Source organism: Triticum dicoccoides, chromosome 3A (assembly GCF_002162155.2).
Source record: "Triticum dicoccoides isolate Atlit2015 ecotype Zavitan chromosome 3A, WEW_v2.0, whole genome shotgun sequence".
NCBI classification, from domain to species: Eukaryota; Viridiplantae; Streptophyta; class Magnoliopsida; order Poales; family Poaceae; genus Triticum; species Triticum dicoccoides.
The window spans coordinates 582,674,715-582,695,970 of NC_041384.1; the positions used below are offsets into that span (position 1 = coordinate 582,674,715).

The 21,256-nt window shown below is 47.8% G+C and overlaps 1 protein-coding gene and 2 pseudogenes across 2 annotated transcripts; 2 read left to right on the forward strand and 1 right to left on the reverse strand.

Annotated features, from left to right (window-relative positions):
* Nucleotides 1-2,363, forward strand: part of LOC119272599 — a 98,201-nt pseudogene extending 95,838 nt beyond the window's left edge.
* An 8,365-nt stretch (nt 2,364-10,728) lies between these two features.
* Nucleotides 10,729-10,894, reverse strand: LOC119273779 (annotated as a pseudogene).
* Nucleotides 10,895-12,413: 1,519 nt separating this feature from the next.
* Nucleotides 12,414-18,306, forward strand: LOC119269348 (transcription factor GAMYB). 2 transcript variants are annotated; one of them, XM_037551149.1, is made up of 4 exons: nt 12,414-12,545; nt 15,365-15,750; nt 16,576-17,584; nt 17,669-18,306. In XM_037551149.1, the coding sequence occupies exons 1-4, from the start codon at nt 12,458-12,460 to the stop codon at nt 17,944-17,946; spliced, it is 1,761 nt and encodes a 586-aa protein (XP_037407046.1). In that variant the 5' UTR covers nt 12,414-12,457; the 3' UTR covers nt 17,947-18,306. The 2 variants fall into 2 exon arrangements, with proteins under 2 accessions (XP_037407046.1, XP_037407047.1); XM_037551150.1 differs by lacking the exon at nt 12,414-12,545 and adding an exon at nt 14,462-14,734.
* Nucleotides 18,307-21,256: the final 2,950 nt, after the last annotated feature.

Genomic DNA, 21,256 nt, shown 5'->3' on the forward strand with positions numbered 1-21,256 from the left:
GTCTTGATCAATATTCTCGTGTTACTGTGATGTAGTAGACAAATTTTTATGCTTGGGCATTTTTAACTTTTCTTGTAGCAACTATTGCTCTGAAATTCTTTGCTGGTCTCTTACTTCTATTGACAGCAGAAGAGAACACATTTGGGTACACCCACCAGGATAGTTTGTTCTACGTTTATCTTACTTTGGGGTTGCAGACCCTAAGATATCAAGATAGCTCATTTACATAGTATATTAAATCTCTTGATGGTATAGCATGACATTGGCAGGAATTATTGATGACTACTTTGATGGGTACTTTTCTGAAGAAATGATTGTCCCAGGTATTGTGATGCTCGCAGTTCTATCTTTCAATGCTTGCATATGCCATTGTGATACAAGAGTACTGCCAGATTTTGCAATGTTCGTGATTCAGATTGACCATGATTGATACTGTTGTTTAAGATCATAAAATTTGTCATGTGGATTAAATAGGCACAGTTGATTTGCTGAAGGTGGACGTCTACTCTACTCCCTGGAAGTGCTCCTGCTGGAGCTCCTCACCGGCAAGTCCCCGACGCACGCATCCATGCAGGACGGCGTCGGCGGCGCGCTCGACCTGCCGTCATTGATGCAGTCTGGTGGTGCGCGAGGAGTGGATGGCTGAGGTGTTTGACGTGGAGCTCATGCAGCTGGGCGCCATCACTGATGAGGAGATGGCCGCGCTGCTGCAGGCACCCACAGAGCTATGGGCATAAAGGCAGCAACTCGAAACTCCATGGTTTGCACACAGCAGCACAACACCACGGTCTGCATGCGGCATGACCAGCTCCACTCACGATTCAAATTATGTAGTTGTATAGGATACTCCCTTTTGTTCAGGTTTCCATGATATTTTTCAGTTGAATTCAGTTGCAGATTCATTCAACTCATCTCCATTGCCACACACAGAAAGGCTTTTATTTTTATTTTTCTTTAGTATAGTTCAGATTTTCATTATTCCAATTTTGATTTTGGTTCAGTTTTGGTCAGGTTTTCATTGTTTTTCAGTTGAATTCAGTTGCAGATTCATCCAACTCATCTCCGTTGCCATGCATAGAAAGGCTTAGATTTGATTTTGGGTCAGTTTAGTTCAGATTTTCATTATTTTCCAGCTGGGTTTAGTTTAACATTCATCCAACTCATCTGTGAACACAATGATCAAGTGTCTCTCTGGTTAATCAGGTAACCTGGGCAGTACTGTTTGAGATCGTTGGTGAGGGACTACTACGGCGAGCTCGGCCTGAGGAAAGATGTCGGCAGGGTGAGATCAAGAACATGAATTGAATGGTATGCAGTACTATTGGGCTTGGCATTATTTTTCCAGCGAATTGTGTTTTTCTTTGAGATGAATTAAGTGCACCAAATATATGTATCTAAATTATTGTAATCTTTATTGTTATCCATTACGTCTAAAAATTGATGTTCAAAACTGTCTTCCTAGAGTAGTTTTAGTTGGTACAAGTTTCAGGCACTAAATACACAAGAATTATACTATCATAATAGATGTCGTTCTAGCAGTTCAACTCATTACGGTACAGAGGGAGTTTTTGCTAAATGAGAGGCATAAGCATGATCAGTTAAGCTGATTCAGTTTTATGCTTAGAAACCAAATCACCTTTCACTCATTATTAGTGGTAATGGTTGTCTCTGTTTTTGTCTTGTCAAATATGTGCCTAGGCCTCTATGTTAACCAGTTCCAAAAACATGCCTGAAAAAATCTTGCTTGGACTTTTGAAGTTGTTCCGAGTGGAATGCTGGTCATAGATGCGACGCGCCAAGCTCCCGTAACCGCAGCAGAGGAGCCGGAACTTGCAGCAACATCTACGACACCCTCCCAACGAGCTGCAGGTAGGCCATGTCGTAGACGATGGACCGACGACAATCACCAGGTATGCCCTCTGCTCCTTGCCCTTCACGCTTGGAATCAACAAGTCCACATAATCTTCAGTGTTTCACAATTATGGTCTTCTTCATGTTCTCTGATCAGGTTGTAATATGATAATTATTTATATGTATAAATGTTGAGTTTTTTAGGGAATGTTGATGATTTCTGTCGGAGATTATGTTTCTACTTAATCATCAAACAAGGTGTTCGCTGGACGCAAGGATAACCTATCAAGTAAGGTGTTCATGCAGTAGGTTACATCTTACACATTTTTTATCTGGTGAACTATTATCTACTCGAGGATAAATTATGGCTAACATGCATTTAATTATACTGTTGTTCGAAGGTGTAGTCAAATGGCAATACAAGTTATGGCTACAATGCTGCCAACGGCTACTACTACGGCGTCTTTATGGCTTCTGGAATATTGAACGTCAGGTTAATGAAACAACAGTGAAAGGTTTTCTAAGATAATCCTATATCTCTAGAACTAAAAACTAATTAATAATGTTGAATGGCATTACTAACTCTATATTTTATTTGTCTTGCACAAATCTAGCACTTTCTGAGGTGTTGCCCAGAGCATGCTGTACATGGAGGGTTTGAGCTAAGAAATACTTGCAGGCTGCCAATGTATTAGTGGTTAGGCATTTTTGGATTTGTCATGTTTACATGTTTACCAGGGTAACCATAGCGGCTTCATTGCATCATACCCGAAACTGGGATCTTTGAAACGGTCCGAGGTGCTACTAGACCAGTAGATACAATTAATGATTATCTGTCCAGGCAACTCTCACATCATCCTGGGCTAGCTCCTCGACTTGGACAACAACAATTCTTGATCAAGTCTACTCAGCCATCGCCATGCGATTGTTAGTAAATCAAGCATTCTTTTCAAGAATATTGTTCCAAGTACGTGAGAACCCGACGTTGCATGTGGCCGATTCAATTTGTTTACTGAAGAAATTAGTTTAAAAATGTTCAGTCTTACACATGTTCACACTATTATTGTTTCAAAAAAATAGGTTTGCATTTTTTTAAATCATAAAAATCCCCCCCAAAAGTTCCATTTTTACTAAAAAAATTCATTTAGAAATGTACAAAAATATCAAAACATTCTTTAAACAAAAAACACATGTTAAAAATGTGTTTTTTTTAAGAAATGTTCTAATTTTCATAAACATTTATTATTTTTAAAGAAGTGTTCCAATTTTTACGTAAACCTTAACTTCTATTAAAAATGAGGAAATTTTCATGTTTTCCAGAAAAGCCAAAAAGATGACTAACAAACTAATCCATGCAAAACTGCTCTTCCATCTTATGAAGAATGCTAAGTTGGCTTCTTCATGCCCAAAATTAATTCTACAAAAAGTAATAATCAGCTTTACTTTATTATCGATGTTTAATAAAATTGGATATATAAAATGGTGCACAATGAAATATGAAGCAGGTTGTGCCTCTTTTTTCGCCCGGTGCAACGCACGGGCATTTGTACTAGTTACTAATAAAGCAAATAGTACTTCTGGTCGTACGTCATTAGAATTATCCCTGAAGTTGACACAAATTACCCACCATGCCACCCGTAAGTATTTCTCAAAGTCGCGCTGGATTGATATCCTCATGTAACCATATCAAAGGTGTAGTGCGGTGGCTAATGCTTTAATCCTCCAGGTAAGAGACCTGTGTTCGATCCAAGGCTCCACCACATTTTCTTTTCGTTTCTCATTTCTGTTTTGTGATTTTCCTTCTATACATTAATTAGTAGGGATTTTCAAAAGTTCAAAAGGTTGCAAATTTTGTTAAGAAATAAAACATTGGTGAATTCAAAAATGTTCTCGAAAGCATAAAATGTTCTTGATTTAAAAACTCCTATTTTTTTATTTCTTTTTTGCCTTTTTCTTCTCATATCCGTTTTTTTCTCGTCTTTAAATTAATTCGGGATTTCAAAAATTTAAAAGATTGTGAGTTTTGCTTTTTTTTGAGAAATCATAAAATTTCTGTGAATTCAAAAAATGGTCGGGAAATCAAAATGTTCGCAATTTTTAGAAAATTGTTTGCATGTCATAAAGAAATTCTCGATTTATAAAAATATGTTCATGAAATAAAATAATGTTCATGATTCTTAGAAAATGCTTGTGTATTCAACACGCTTTTGGGAACCGGAAAAAATGACCATGAAATTTTAGAAAAGGATCAAAAAAAAATCGAACAGATCCATTGAAACAGATATGTAAATAACGAACAAAACAAACCATAGATCCGGAGAAGTTATTTTATTATTTTATTTAGTTCATCGCACATCGGGTAAAAAAAGAATTTATGTGTTCTTTACAACATTGATCCCAAAAAATGACACATTTTTCAATGGGTTAGTTTTTGTAAGCTATATGAAATGACTAAATGTCTAATTTACTTCCATACATATCTATGTTTATTGTGGTACTATAGTTTTACAGGTCATGAAAAACACCACGACGCTAGCTAAAGTCGAGACACATCATTCATCATTCTACCTTAGGCAGGATCTATCAATACAGTTTGCTCGGGCAAAAAACATTTTGTTGTGACGCCTTAAGAAATAAAGTCGTCATGAGACCATCACATTTTCAGTTTTCGAAATGACTTTTTAAAAGTCTCTTATCTCATTATGACATGATTTTGATGTATTTTATGAAGTGATATTTTAAAAGTTTGTATCTCATCCTTGCATAATTTGCATAAACTGATTTATTTTTCTCCCGTGGCAAAGCACAGACCTATTTGCTATCTAGAACTAAAACAAGCCTAGATACAATCATTTTTAGGACAAGTATTTCTGAACGGAGGGAGTAGAAGATAAGGGCGAGCAACATCACCTGCCAAACTATTTGTATTAGAAATGACACGGTACACACGAGAGTCGAGTCTCGCTGGGCGCGCTGCAGAGCTTAGCTTAGGGCATCTCCAGCCGCGCCCCCAGGAAGGCCTCCCCAGGCGTTTTTTTTGCGCCGGCACCGGAAAAACGGCCCAGTCGCGCCCTCAGGAGCCCGGTTTTCGCTGGCCTGGGCCGAAAACAGCGTCGGCGGACCCAGGCCGAACCCGGCGCGCTGGGGGGGGGGCGCTCGGGGGCGCCGGGGCGACCTGTTTTGGCACGAAAAAGCCGCGGGTCAGCCGCGTCAGGGACACGGCGGCTCGTCTTCCCCCCAACTGCCTCGGTTCCCGCGGGGAATTAATGGCAAGGCTACCGCCGGTCAGCCTTGCCATTGATTCCTCACGGGCGGCGCGTCTCGGTACGGTGCGCCGACGCCTCCCCTCCCTCGCACGCGTACACACAGCGCGGAGCGGCTATAAAAGCCGGCGGTTCTCGCCGGTGCCCACACCACTCGTCCCTCGCTGCCGCCCAGCCCCCTCTCTCCGTCTCCGTCTTCCTCTCCCGAGCGCCACCGGCAGCCCCTCTCTCTCCCTCTCTACCACCGCCGGGCCCGTCGCCATGGCAGAGCGCTTCCCCGGAGACGAGGCGGCGGCGAACGGCTTCGGCCGGCGTTGGCTCCTGTTCCAGGCGAACATCTCGGCGCCGCCGGACATGCGCGCCGGGCCGACGGGGTGGCGGCTCGGCGAAGGGGGAGTGCCCGTTCCCCTGTTACCCGACGTCGTGGCGAAGCCCACGTACTTCGCCGAGGAGGTCGAGGTCGCGCACGCCTCCCTGACCGACGACGAGCGCTCCCTCCCCCAGTATGCCGCCGGCAATCACGCGGCTTGGGCAGGCGTACTTCCAGCGCCGCCAGCAGCAGCGCCTGGCCTCCACAACGACGCGCCGGTGGTCGGCGGCGTGAAGAACATCGTGGGGCGCCACCTGTGGTGGGGCGTCCCGGGCCGCACGCTGGAGGGTGTGCTGACGCACCTCGACGGCGGCAACAACCCGCCGTTGACCTATCCTGCGACGGGGGCCGCCCGTCGCAACACCGACGCGCATGGGTGCCAAGGAGGTTCGCCTCCTCCTCGTCTTCCTCCTCTCACTCATCTTCCCACTCCTCCGGTTCTCCGGCGCTTCTTGGCGTCAAGGCCGAACCCGCGGCGGAGACGCCAATCGGTCGGCGCACTCGCAGCGTCGACATCGTCATCAACGAGGGCGGCCGGCGCGCCCCCTCCTCGTCGGCTCCTCCGCGCTTCGTCAAGCTGAAGATGGAGTCGGGGCTGGCGCCGGTGGAGGCGGAGTTCGACGACGACGACGCGACCCTAGAATGGGCGCGCCAGGACTCCATTGCAATGGAGAAGGCGCGCCGGGAGAAGGAGAAGGAGCGCCAGCGCGCCGCCCTGCGCCGCTTCGAGGAGCGCTGACGCGGCCGCGTTGAAGACGGGGTCGTCGTCTTATGCGACAGCGACGACGACGACGACGCGCCGCCGCCAGTCCGCCATGATGACGCCGGGCAGGGGTCCAGCAGGGGTGCCCGCGTGAAGGAGGAGAAGGACGACGACGACGATGGCGGTGACAGCGGCGACGACTTCAACCCTTTTTTTAGATTAGGTTAATGTAATGAAAATGCACGAATTTCACCGAAATTTGTCATGTTTGACCGAAATTTAACTAATTTTTATTATAACTTCGCCGAACAGTGCTTTTTTTAATACGCACCTGGGAACGGCCCTGGGGCCGATGGATGGAAACCGACTCACCCCAGACGGCGCTTTTAGACGCCCCTGAGGGGCCAACGACTGAAGATGCCCTTAGCTGGAGCGTTCCCCGTGGCGACCGGGGCATTTAGGAGCGCCGCGAAAGGCAGGGGCGCCGTTTGCCAAATCGAACGAGGCCAGCCAAGGGCGCACGGAAATTATCGTTTCTTGGCGAGGATGATGGTACTATGGCCTAAAAAAATGAAAAAAGAATCGAAGCCCTCCTCGGTCGTCGCTCGTCGCGTCGAGGCGCAGGGTGGGAGGGAGGGAGGGACCACCGTGTGCGGGAGGGGGGCGGTGGGGCCGGGCGCACCACCCACGGGGGTTGCATGCTCGCTCGATTGCTTGCTCCGCTTGCGTTGCATGGCCCCACGGCGTGGGCCCGGGTTTCGTGGTAGGCGCCACACATGCAGCAGCAGCGGGGTCGCCTCGCCTCGCCGGGGAAGGGAAGGGATCGGCATCGTCGCGCCTAGCTAGCTAGCCCCGGCGCCCGCGTGGGCCCGCCCCCTCTCCCGTGGGCACGCATCGCTCTCCCCCTCCTGCCGGGTGCTGGCTAGGTCAAATTTCCCCGAGTTTTGCCCACCTCCATCGGTCGACACATGCCCCTGCTCCTGAGTCGGATGCTCCTCTTTTTTTTTTCCAGAAAACAAAAAAGGAAGGAGTATGGTGCTCCTTTGATTGGCCCAAACATCTATCCATCCCAGGCCTCGAGTTCTGGACGATGGTGAAGACCCTGGCAAAAGTTGACCCTGCTGAACAAACTTTTCTTTTCGCGAAAAAGAGGATTGCCCCCGGCCGACCCTGCTGAGCACGACCAGATCACCAAGGTACAGAGGCAGGGCTGCTCGATCCATGTACATTAGGACAACTCCACCTCGCGATTCTATCCTATTCGGTCCTGTCCGTTTAAGGTAAAACGAATAAAGGAGACGGTCCAGCGCGCGACGGCCCAGAACCATCTTGTCCGTTTTATGTCTGGACCGATCCATTTCGAGCGCAAACTTGCGCCGGATTTGATTCGTGACGGACACCAAACGGACGCGCGCCTCGTCCGCATCGGGGCCGCGTGGCAGGCGGCCACCTACCTCCCACCCGTCCACATCAATGCACACGAGCGGGTGGCCCCACCAGTCATCCGCACGTCGAACGGTCGCCGTCCTTCTTTAAGTGGGAAGCGTGGACGAGTCGTCGTCCACACTACCCCACGCCATCCCGCGGCCTCCTCGAAACCCAACAACCCCAGTCCCAAACCTTATCCAACACCTCGCCGGACGGCCGCCCGCAGCCATGGGCCGCAAAGGCAAGCACGACCGCGAGGCTGGTTCCTCGTCGGGACGCCGCCGCGAGCCCGCGTCGCCATCGCCACCATGTTGGGCCCCGCGCCGCCCGCCTTCTCCATCGGACCCACGTCCGCCGGCGAGCGCGACCGGCATTATATCCGCGCGTCGGTGTGCCGCCGTTATTGGGAGACGAGGACGCCGCTCCCCTGGAGCGACGTCCATCTCCCCAATAACTGGCATCTCTCCGCCGACCGGGTCCCGATCCCGACGAGCGGCGGTGCGCGCCACACAGAGATCGAGCGCCGTCGCCGCCTCCTTCCCGAAGACCTCTCCTACGACCCCAGGTACGCCCCCGACTCTGGGCTCTGGGACACCTAGTTTCATGACGAGCACGACACCAGGCGCGCGTCGTTCTTCGCCGGCACCTGGACGGGGCCGCGGCGGCCACGACAAGAGCTTCCCAGGAGCGCGGGCGTAGGCGGGTGCGCGGCGTCACGCCCACACCGTCGCCTTCCCCGTCTCCGTCGCCACCTCCCCTCCTCGCATGACAGCGGAGGAGGAGGCCCGTCTCCTGCAGCGTGCCATGGACGACTCCATGAACACGCACGACGAGCGCCAGTGGGACGGCCTGGAGGAGACCATGTCCCTCTCTGCCGCCGGGGACGTCGCCTTCCCGGAGCTGCAGATGGCGGCCGTCACGGAGGAGGCGATGGAGAAGGACCCGTCGGCCGCATTCCAGCAGCTGCTGGGCCAGGGGTGGGGCTGGTCCTGCACTACTCCGGAGATGGTCGCCGGCGTGGGCGTGAACTGGTGCCCCACTCCGCCGCGGTCACCGGAGCAGGAGGCATCGCCACGGGGGGAGGTGGTGCAGGCACCTCCGGCCGTCCAGCCCGCCCCCGTCTACCACGCACCGCCGGCCCACCTGTGGACGCCGCCGGCCTACGTTGACCTCGTCAGCGACGACGACGACACCGGCGGTCAGTGAAGACGGCGACGGCCACGGTACCGACGGGCGCGGCACGAGCACGCGGGAGGCTTTTTTTATTTTGTTTTTATATGTTAATTATGAAAGTGTGGCCGTGAAAACTGGGCCGTTTTGTGGCCGACTCTATATATGTTTTATATTTTTTTAAATGCGTTTATTTACTTTTTTAGTTATTTCATTCTAGTTTTTATATTTTTTATTCACGTCCATCTCGGACACGATTTCGGATGCAGCCGCATAATGGGCGTACGTACAACCTATCTGACAAAGCCGGACACGGACGAATCCATCGGCACCCAAAAAAACAAAATCCGGCCAATCCAAATATCCGTTTGGGGTCGCGCGCCTCCCTCGTCCCGAGTGAGTCATCGATGCTGGCTCGTTGCTGGTCGCCGTTCGTCGAGTTAGGCCGGCCACGGTGATCTGTGGCCAAAGAAGACGCTGGGTTTGACAGGCTATGACAGACGACGATAGGGAGCGGTTTGTGGAACACAAGGAGATGACAAGATTGAAGAACGCCTATCCCGAACATGTACTGCTACGTATGCCTCGGCGCTTAATTACCTCCAGAGCAAGCACAGTGGATGCATGTGTGCACGGTTCGAGGCCGCACCGTGCTTTTTCCTCGTGCCAAGTAGAGTACTCCCTCCGGTCCTTTTTACTCTGCATATTAGATTTGACCGAAGTCAATCTTATCCAACTTTGATCAAGTTTATACAAAAAATTATAGACATTCACATAACAACACCAATATTATTAGATTTATCTTGAAATATATTTTTATATTATATTTATTACATATTATAGATGCTAATAATTTCTAATATAAATTTGGTCAAACTTAGCAAAGTTTGACTTTCGGCAAATTCAATGTGCAGAGTAAAAAGGACCGGATGGAGTACGTACTACAGGACGGTAGGAGTAATTCTGCTGGCTGCTGCACACACCACGTACAGGCACAGCGTGTTGATTCGTTTTTACGTACTACCCTTGAGTGCATGCACTATACCACAGCGGCACGTACGTACTACAGTGGAGCAGATTGCACGTACGAGATAAAGCAGCCGGCAGCGATGGCAGTGGCCACGCTCTAGGCTGAAGCCGCGGCATGCGCAGCCCGAGCCGAACCGATGGCAAGCAAAGCCGCCGGAAGGCCCGGAACCACAAACGCTGTCCTGTGCTCTCCTCACCGCCGCAGAGGCGCACACCAATCTGCAGCAGCCATCTACGGGCGGCAGGCAGCAGGCAGCGCCATTAATGCCGTCCCTCGAAGTGAGCACAGGGCCGAGCAGTGTCCATCTACGCCGCCGTCCTCCCTTGCCCTTTTCGAGAGCTGCCCAAGTTACCGTTCGGTACAAAGATGACAATACAGCCACCGTTTTGCCACGAATTTCTACCGAACGGCCGCCGGCCGTAGGGTATTCGCGCGCTAGCCCAATTAGCCGTTCCATGATCTCCCGTGCTACGGGTTGAGCACGCACTATCACCGTCGCTAGAAGGGTTGGACGCACTTTGTCGCGCCGTTGATTTTTGTCAAGCCTTTTAAGTTTAATCAAATTTACAGAGCAATGTATCAAAATCCAAATTCTCAAATCCACATGATTAGATCATCATAAAATGAATTTTCATATTTTTTTTCTAATATTCTGGATGCCGATATTTTATGCTCTAAACTTGTTCAAGGCTAAAGAAATTCGACTTAAAAAAAACTAATATCCCTTATATTTTGACACTAATGGAATATTTAATTTCGCTGGTGGAGGAGATAATAGAGTGTGTTTACTTTTATTTATATTTTGTGGTGATTTGATGGGTCTTTCTTAGTGTGGTTCTGTGTTATCCGCCAATCAATATATATTTATATGGAAAGAGATTTGTGTTCGTGGCTGCATGTGTTATCATTTTTTTGAGGGTGTGCCAGCCTAGGCGATAGTGCAACGCCTAGTCGACACGCGAGAGGCCCAATAGCAAGCTACTCTGATGGCCTCTTTCGCATAAAAAATAAATTTAATATTATTGTGGGCATGTAGCCCACATATATCCATTTGTTTTTTCTAGGTGATGAAAGGGTGCACGGGATTGATATATATTTTATGGGCCGGTTGTCGCTGATTGATTAAAAAATCAGTTACCTGGTCAAAATCGTAAACCAAATTCAAAATTGAGTACCTCAATTGAACGAAATAGCTTCAACATTAGGAGGCATAGGGAATTAAAAGAATTGAACAAGAGAGCTCCTTGAGAAGTTCTTGACCCTGTCAAAATCAGATAACCTGATTCTAAATTAAAGACCTCAATTAATTAATTAATTAATTAATTATAATAAAAAAGTCTCCAATTAATTATGAAGCCTTAAAAATAGAAGCACAATATACGGTATAAAAGAATGGGTCTGTTTAGGACTCATCTAGATGTGACGTAGTTGATTTTCACTCTGTTTGTGATCTATTTTTTTTGTCCTAATTTTTTTGTTTCTTGTTGCTGCATTATATATTTGTGGAAGGTTAGATGTGACATCCTTAAAAAACATCTAGATGTGAATTAGGCAAACTGTAAAAGAATTAAATGAGAGAATTTTAAAAAAATTATTAACCCAATAAATTTTGGGTGACCTAATTTTAGTTTTGAAGATCTCAATTGATCGTGGACTCTTATTCTAGGCTTCCGGTGGGAAGGGAGGATACGGCAATCGCCAGGCAGCTATACGTGCGATCGACGGTGACGGTCTGCTTAGACAGACCCAATTCGTCCTCGCCATTTTCCAGGTCACGGTCAAGTTGTCAACGTTATCCCCCTCGTACGTTCGTTCAAATGCATATACGTCCGTCTCCTCAGTGCGTATTCGAAGGAAGGGCCGCGGAAACATCCGGTGTCCTTCCTACACACATTAAGCCAGGGGCACGTACCGACGACCCATGCGACCTTATCAGGCACGCCCGCCCATGTCCGCTTCTTCTGCAGGAGATGAAGATGAATACGCACACAGTTTGCCTTTCAAGATATATACCTCATCCGTCACGTAATATAAGAGCGTTTTCGACACTCCACCGGATGTTTCCGTGTGCGGCGTAGGGACACGCATGAACTTGCACGATCCATACGGCTTTAGCGTGTACCATCAGTACATGCAAAATTGTCAGATAAACTAAGCATGGGGTGCGTCCGTGCGTGCAGTGACACGCACGCATGAACTTTCACGATCCATACGGCTTTAACGTGTACCACCAGTACATGTAATTTGTCATAAGGTTAAGCCGATCCACCGGGCGCTCCGCATGCATGTGGTATTTCCCGTCCGAGCACCTGACCGGCCCGATCGACCGCCACGCGTACTAGCAGGTACGCATGCGTGCGCGGGCCGTCTGAATTAGCAAACCCCACCAAACGCATCGCCGCGTGTTAGACGACCCACGGGACGGAACCGGGGGCACGCACGGTGTGTTCGTTCCTCCGATCGAGAAGCAACTCGAAAGCAGATGGATGCATGCAAGTCCACGTGGCCTAAACTTTTTTTCTTTGTACACAATACATACGCAAGCACTATATATACGCGCATAGACCGTCCCCTATGAACGCACAACGCATACACATCCTACCGCTGTGAGCACATCCGAGAGACAAAACCAGCATACCATCATGAGCTTTTACAAAGACATCGTAGGCGCCTCGTATTCGACGGGAACATCTCATCCCACTCAACGCGCAAACCCTGCAATCAATCCAGGTTAAATGCCCATTCGATCAGCTCCTCTTTTTCCCCTAGGGTAAAAGAGTTTTATTCCATATGAATGAATAGGGTTACACTCATATCGATCAGCTCCACCCCCTTTTCTTCAAGTAAAAGAGTTTTATTTCATATGAATAGAATTGCAGCCCTATTGATCAGCTCCTCTCCTAGTGTCGTGCCCGAAATTATGCCTAGCTAGCTGGTGGGCAAATATACGGTGGGCGCCAGTGTCGTCTTCTCCCTTTTTTTTATTATTAAGCTTTTCTATACAGAACCGAGGGGGGGAGACGAGGCAGTGGTGACCGAGTCGGAGCTGGGTGAAAGATTAGCTAGTTAATTGCACCGCATGCATGCACAGCTTGATTCTTGACTTGTCGTCCACTGAGAACTGCATATTCTTGTTCACAAAGCATACTAGTTAATCAATCATACTCGGATCACGGCAGTACGCTGGTTTAATAATTAACAATAAATCCGCGATGGTGACTTGTCCACTTTAAATATTTCCTGCGCCCTGTACCATGATCGCGCGGGAGAATAGGGACAAGCTGCCGGAATATACCTAGAGGTTTAGAGAGGGAGGGAGAGGGAAGGTGGAGGATTAGATTACTGATGAGAGGAAGAGAGATGGAAGGGGGGAGGGTGAAGAACTAAAGATGGCAAATAAGACGAAAGCGGTGGCGGAATCGGATCCGAGACAGAAACAGTAAGCGAGAGATGCACGGAGATGCCCAAGATGGAAATGCATCTTTAGCTTTTATAAGTTTTAACCCAAGTTGGGCGTAGTTTTTGTGTCTAGTTACATCATGTACCTAGTCTTTTAACACCGGCCGCGTCTCTTAGAGTAGTAACTCTTTTATCCAAACGGACGAACCGCATAGCACCCTGTAACAAATGGTCTTGTTATCGTAGAATAGAAAACAAAGACTGCGTAGGTAAGGCAACTACTGACATCGCGTGCAAGTGGTAGTCGTCTCCTCCTGGATAATAATTTGACTAAGAAACATATTTTTCGCAAAAAAAGGACTAAGAAACATGTGTGTTAGTGCATGATGATTGTTTGAAAAGTCTTTTTTTGACAGATTACACTAGGAACTTTGTGAGCGGATATTCAAAACGCCCACCAGGAGCACATGATCCTGAATAATTTTGCTAATGTTCACGAGGAAAATCAACATGCATTTGTTCGCGTCCTTTTGGATGTATGTAATTTTCATGGAGAAAACATGCGACATGTGCTAAAAACAAACTTATCACTTGAAAATTTGCTTTTTGGAGCACCAAATTTTGTTTTGTTTCTCACATCACAACATAAGTCATTTATTCATCTAACTTTACATGTAAAAAAGGACGCACAAATTAAGATTTTTAAGATATTTTTCTACTGTTTTACTGTTTATCCGGGAGCCAAAACTTTGTCCCTCTTTTGTGAGATATATTCGCTATGCTTGAGTATGCTAATTCCAAAAATTATGCTATGTATGAGTCACCACTTTTTTTATCACAATTTCCACCTTTTATGCTCTATGCACAACTAAGTCTTGTAGAAGAATTAAAATAAATAAATTGTACTACTCCGTCTGACCCATATTAATTATGCGGCAATTAATATGGATCCGAGGGAGAAGAATAGTATATTTGTGTACTATTAGTGCCCAACATTTTTCTACTACTTCATTCAATGGTTTATCTCACCTGGTTTTTAGATACTCAGTATTAATATCAGATATACTTCCTTACATAATAAATGAAGGTGAAGAGATAAAAGATTACAGTGATGCAATTGAAGCGAAAAGAGCCGAAAATATAGGGGGCTCCCTCTAGCTCTAGAGAGAGAAAATAGGCGCCCATGCGGGCGTGCCCAATAGCGTTGCTCCCTGTACCTTTCAGCTTTATAATCCCCCCACAAATCTCTCCCCACTCCCTCGCCCTCCCCTCTCTCTCCTCCCTCAAAACTCTCCCTCCCTCGCTGAAAATTCTCCGCATACTGGGTGCCCAAGTGGTGCCGGCATCTCGCTGAGGCGCGCGCGAGAGAGGGACAGAGAGAGATCCTCCCCTGTCTCCACTCCCCCGCCGCTCCACCGAGACCCGCCGCCGAGCCGGGAGGAGGAGCTGCAGCTCAGCTCCGTCGCTGTTCAGCCCCCGGCCCCGAGCTGATCGACCCGCCGGCGGCGAGATTCGGCCAGGTAGCTCCTCTTCCTGCAGAATTCCGGGTCCTTTTGGGCGCGGGGACGGTGATCCGGGGCGCTCCAGTGGTGGAATTGTGTGTTTTGCCTTTTTCTTTCTTCGGCCGGGTTCGGCCCCGTGGGAATTTTCCATTCTGGGGGCACGAGGAGTGGTGTTTACGCCTTTTTGTCTGCTTGTCTAGTGGTTTGATCTGTCAATTGCGAGGACAAGCCCGGCCCTTTCCTCTTTTTCACCTAAATCCTTGGCTAAAACTGCCGTGCTACCGCTGCCTGCCCCGAGTTCTTGAGCTCAAACATGTTACTACTACTTGTTCAATTTAATTCTTAACTAAGCAGTATTGAATGCCTCTGCTCTGCTGAATTTGGGAAGGAAGTGATTCCAATCTGGTGGTGTCTCCAGGTTTTTCAGTTGCGGCACAATAAATACATGCTTGCTTTCATGATTCTCTAAAAAAGTTTGCTCTCTTGATCGGCTTCTCGTGTTGTCTGATTGCATAATTCGAACAGTCCCGTGTGATTCAAGCAGTAGAACTCGATAAATTTTCTCAAAAAAAGTACTGTGCTAGTAGTAGTGCTCAATTCGTAATCTAACAATTTTCTTTCTTTTTGTTTGTTCTTGGCGTAATTCAGGGCACGACGGAGAGATGTACCGGGTGAAGAGCGAGAGCGACTGCGAGATGATGCATCAGGAGGACCAGATGGACTCGCCGGTGGGCGACGACGGCAGCAGCGGAGGGTCGCCCCACAGGGGCGGCGGGCCGCCTCTGAAGAAGGGCCCCTGGACGTCGGCGGAGGACGCCATCCTGGTGGACTACGTGAAGAAGCACGGCGAGGGGAACTGGAACGCGGTGCAGAAGAACACCGGGCTGTTCCGGTGCGGCAAGAGCTGCCGCCTCCGGTGGGCGAACCACCTCAGGCCCAACCTCAAGAAGGGGGCCTTCACCCCCGAGGAGGAGAGGCTCATCATCCAGCTCCACTCCAAGATGGGCAACAAGTGGGCTCGGATGGCCGCTCATGTAAGTGCGATGCCACGCTGATTCACTGCTTTACTTCATGTACTACTAGTAGTAGATGTTTACCAGTAGCAAGTCATGCTCTTTGTGTGCTGTTCTTGAGCCTTGCATGATTTCTTCTTGCGTCATGGTCACATGGGGTTGAAAGCTACCGATTTTTATCGATTGATGATTGTTCTGAATACCCTATAGTTTTTATGTAGTGAATTGTTCTGTTTAATTTATGTATTGGAACTGTGTTAATATTTGTGGCCTTTCCTGTTACTTACTGTTGTTGCTCTCGATGAAAGACTAACTTAAATGATTATCTAGTGCAATTTAGGAAATAATCAAACTTGGGCTTTAAGTTGGTACATACTGTGTTCAGCTCTACTATTGTTGTTACTGAAAGCAAATTGGCCTAACACATAAAAAGGTTGGGAATTGACGGCTGCATATGTAGCCTTAAATAGGTAGTCCATTTTGGACCTTGACTGCGTTCAAGGGGCTTGCCTGCTAGTCTGGCATCTATGTTGACAAATTGACTATTATTAGTTAGGGGCTCTTTCAGTGTGACCAAGTAGTGTTGTTTTTGTTAACAATCTAGAGCTACTAATCTTGTATGGAATATTATGACTCGCAGTATTCAGTCAGTTTTTCTATCTTTTAGCATGTACTTGCTACAATTTGGACATAAGCCCTACAATTGATCCATGTTTTTCACACCGACCCCATTGAAAAATAGGTTATCATGTACAGTATATTACTTTATCCTGTGTACATGATTCTTGTATTTTTTCCCCACTTGTTAACTTGTTATTATTACTGACTTTGAGTACCTCTTCTCAGTTGCCAGGGCGTACTGACAATGAAATAAAGAATTACTGGAACACTCGAATAAAGAGATGTCAGCGAGCTGGCTTGCCAATATATCCTGCTAGCGTATGCAACCAATCTTCAAATGAAGATCAGCAGGGCTCCAGCGATTTCAACTGCGGCGAGAATCTTTCCAGTGACCTTCTGAATGGAAATGGTCTTTATCTGCCAGATTTTACCTGTGACAATTTCATTGCTAATTCAGAGGCTTTATCTTATGCACCACAGCTTTCAGCTGTTTCAATAAGCAGTTTGCTTGGTCAGAGCTTTGCATCCAAAAACTGCGGCTTCATGGATCAAGTAAACCAAGCAGGGATGCTAAAACAGTCTGACCCTTTACTCCCTGGATTGAGCGACACCATCAATGGCGCGCTCTCCTCGGTCGATCAGTTCTCAAATGACTCTGAGAATCTCAAGAAGGCTCTGGGTTTTGACTATCTCCATGAAGCCAACTCTAGCAGCAAGATGATTGCACCATTTGGGGGTGCACTTACTGGCAGCCATGCCTTTTTAAATGGCACCTTCTCTACTTCTAGGACCATCAATGGTCCTTTGAAGATGGAGCTCCCTTCACTCCAAGATACCGAATCTGATCCGAATAGCTGGCTCAAGTATACCGTGGCTCCTGCGATGCAGCCTACGGAGTTGGTTGATCCCTACCTTCAGTCTCCGACAGCAACTCCGTCAGTGAAGTCGGAGTGTGTGTCGCCAAGGAACAGCGGTCTCTTGGAAGAGCTGCTTCATGAAGCTCAGGGACTAAAATCTGGGAAGAATCAGCAGCTTTCCGTGAGAAGTTCAAGTTCCTCTGTCAGTACGCCGTGTGATACTACGGTGGTTAGCCCAGAGTTTGATATCTGTCAGGACTATTGGGAAGAACCTCTGAATGAATATGCTCCTTTCAGTGGCAATTCACTCACTGGATCCACGGCTCCTGTTAGCGCTGCGCCGCCTGATGTTTTTCAGCTCTCCAAAATTTCTCCTGGTGGGTATATTTTTAAATTCCTCATCCTTTGTTAAGAGTGAAAATTGCTCGAGTTACTTATATGAATATATCCTGTATTTGCAGCACAAAGCCCTTCGCTGGGATCTGGTGAGCAGGCAATGGAGCCTGCATATGAGCCTGGGGCTGGGGACACTTCGTCTCATCCTGAAAACTTCAGGCCAGACGCACTCTTCTCCGGGAACACAACTGACTCGTCCGTCTTCAACAACGCCATAGCCATGCTCCTGGGCAACGACATGAACACGGACTGCAAGCCTGTTTTCGGCGACGGTATCGTGTTTGATACTTCCCCGTGGAGCAACATGCCACATGCTTGCCAAATGTCGGAGGAATTCAAATGAATTCCTTGCCGAACCTTGAGCGGTATCGATGGAGATTCTTGGTATCCCTCACCCTGATTGTTTTGAGGAAGAATTCAGAGAAAGCCTCATCGATTGTATACCTGCGTGCTCGCCGTCGACAGGTCCTTGATGGCATATGCGGCTGCTACCAGATGTGCTCTCCATGCAACTAAGCCCCCTTTTCCCCAATAAAGTTGGTGGAGATAAGCCGGTTATCTATTTTTTGTTTGTTTGTTTCGAACTAGAGAACCCTTTTTTTTTGTCATCTCCGTGGCATTTATTTGAACAATGTAAGATCAGTTACTGCTTTTCTTCTGGCGTACTCTCTCTTGCTGAACATTTCCCCTCAAATTGTCAATCGATAGCAGCATCTTTTTTTCTCGCAGCAGCATTTTGTTTGTGTGCTGGGTTCGTACTTCTTCTTCTTCTTTTCAGCTTGCTCTGTAAACTTGACTTATACTCTCCATCAAGCTGTTGTTTAGTACTCCCTCTGTCCCATAATGTAAGATGTTTTTTGACACTACACTAGTGACAAAAAACGTCTTACATTATGGGACAGAGGAAGTAATATATTACCTTCGTCCGGAATATGTTTTACATCTGTATCTAAAAAATCTAAGTCAACTAATTTAGGAAGGAGGGAGGAGTATTATTCAGTAGCTTGCTCTATGAAATTGTCTACTCATGGCTGCCGATGCAACTCCCGACTGGCCTACAAAACAGCGTCTGAAACATGCGCTGTCGTGTTTGCCAGCTGCTAGAGCATGGTAGCTAAAACTTGGTGGTGTTCTTTGTTGAGCCATTTGCCGCAGAAACAGAGGGAGCGGGGGAGGGCGCACACTATTTATGTGCCGGCGACGTGCCGTGGATGCGCCGGCCTTCATCGAACGGAGACGCCGCGCAGCACGCGCGCGATGTGCACGGCATAACTCGCGTGTGGCTCTCTCTGCCCGTGTCCGCGACGCACGGTTCGGGGGTCTCCCCTCGCAGCGCATACGGTGCCACGATTAATCAACGCACGCATGTGCGGATGTGCCTGGATTGTCACCAACAGGGATAAAGTCTTCCCTGAAAAATATAGTCGTACTACCATGCAACTGATTTCTTCCAGGCCGTTCAAAAAAAGAAAAACGATTTCTTCAAGGCCGATGCTACGTGTCGGACACCGGTGCCAGATTCGGCCGGTCGCACCACAGCCACACGATTCAGTGCATAACGTCCATTGGATCAATGGTCCCCGCAACAACAAAAAGTCAACACAAGCAGCACCGGCACTGCCGTTCCGCTGGCAAATGGCCGCCCACCATGCTCACGGCCGGCGACACCCACCTCGTCAAACTGCCAACAGTTGCACCACTGATCACCGCCCATCGATCCTCTACGCCCCATCACGGTTGCTTGTCCTGCTACGTCGGTTGCAGCATCGGGCGTGCTAAGTTCCAGCGGTATGACTATTGTAACATCGGGTGCCTCTAGTTGCAGCTCGCCGCCGCCGTACTGGTTCTATCTTGTTGTCGTGCCGGCAGCAGTATCGGGCGCTCCTCCAGTTGCAAATCGTCGCCGTCCTCGTAGCATCCTCGGTGGCCGGTTCCAACTCCTTGTGATACCCTTCGTAGCACGCTTCGCCCTCGTACCAACTCCTCCTCAGCACCCCTTAGTGGTGAAAGGATCGAGATGGATCTAGGGGGGGGGGTTGAATAGGTACAATTACAAATTTTAATTGTTACTTAGCATTTTTAGGCAATAATGCGGAATATGAAGTTTAGCCTAACAATTGCAAGTATGATGCTAAGTGCTAAGCAAGGAAAACAAGTAACGCAAGTAAGTGACCGGATAAGCACAATATGATATAAGTAAAGACTAAGAGACAAGTAAGCACAAGTAGAGAGTTAGGGTTAGGAATAACCGCAACTCCGAGAGACGAGGATGTATGCCGATGTTCACTTCTTTGGAGGGAAGCTATGTCACCATTAGAGAGGTGGATGTTACCACGAAGGCACACCAACGCCACGAAGGCTCACCCTATTCTCCCTTTGAGACAACACCACGAAGGCGTTTCTCAACCACTAGTGGTAGACCTTGGGGTGGTCTCCAAACCCTCACAAACTTTCCGGGGTAATCACAATGGTCGATTCCTCTCCGAAAGACTCCTACCGCCTAGGAGTCTCCAACCTCCAAAAGTAACAAGAACGATGGGGAAAAGCTCAAGACTTGCTCAAATCACAAATTCATTTGGTGCAAGGAAGGGGAAGGAGTGGATCTATCACTTGGGTGGACAACTTCTCTCAAATGCTCTCAAATCCCTTAGGAATCTAAGATTTGGTGTTGGAGAGTGAGTGAGTGAGAGAGAGTGAAATGTGTTATTGAGGATGTTTGAAGTGAATGGTCAACACTCACATGGGATAGGAGAGAGATATTTATAGTATGCCTCAATAAGTGGCCGTTGGAACCCAAAACAACACTGCAGCGTCAGACGTCCGATGCACAACGGACGACCGAGGGCTCGGAAGACACCGGACGTCCGATGTTTTGGCACAGTATAGAAGGTACCAGAGGATCCCGGGCGTCCGATGTTTAGGCTCGATGGAGAAAGTACCGGACGACCGAAGAATATCGGACAACCGAGGGCTCGGCAGACACCGGATGTCCGACAGGGACCGGACGTCCGATGTTTTGCCACTGTATAGAATGTACCGGATGACCGGAGGGTCCCGGACATCCGATGTTTTGGCTCTGATGAAAGATTGCCGGACGTCCGGTGAATATCGGCCGTCTGATGTTTTGGCTCTGTATAGGAGGAGCCGGGCATCCAGTGAGTACCGGTCGTCTGACAGAGATGAAGATCAGATAATGAGTTTGAAGAAGATTTTGAGCAAGACTCTCACAAGACCCCATGCTCCCCTCTTAATAGTGCGGGATCCCTATACTCAAGAATAATCATAAATATAGTCTTGTTTCTTCGTTCTTGATGAAGTTAAATATTTCTAAAATCATAATCCACACACACAATTGATTCCGAGGGGACTAAAACCTGAGATATACTTGACAAAGTTTGTTAGTCCCCTATGAGTATATTGTCATCAACATCAAAATAATATTAAGGGCATGACAATATACACATAGTACAAAAGAAATAAGGTTGTTCTATGCTTTAAGACAAACTTATTTAAGAGCTCCCCCTCTCAAACATAACTATTGCAAACATTATATGGAGAGCTCCCCCTCACAGAGACAACCATTAAGAATATATGAGCAAAATATCACGAAAACTCAATTAAAACCATCATCGTATAAGCACAACACCATAATA

What these genes read in the sequence shown, in the direction of transcription:
- LOC119269348 (XM_037551149.1), top strand. Translation starts at nt 12,458, where the DNA reads ATGAGCTTTTACAAAGACATCGTAGGCGCCTCGTATTCGACGGGAACA. An exon ending in GGGCTCGGATGGCCGCTCAT is followed by an intron (nt 15,751 to 16,575) that starts GTAAGTGCGATG and finishes ACCTCTTCTCAG; the next exon opens with TTGCCAGGGCGTACTGACAA. An exon ending in GCTCTCCAAAATTTCTCCTG is followed by an intron (nt 17,585 to 17,668) that starts GTGGGTATATTT and finishes CTGTATTTGCAG; the next exon opens with CACAAAGCCCTTCGCTGGGA.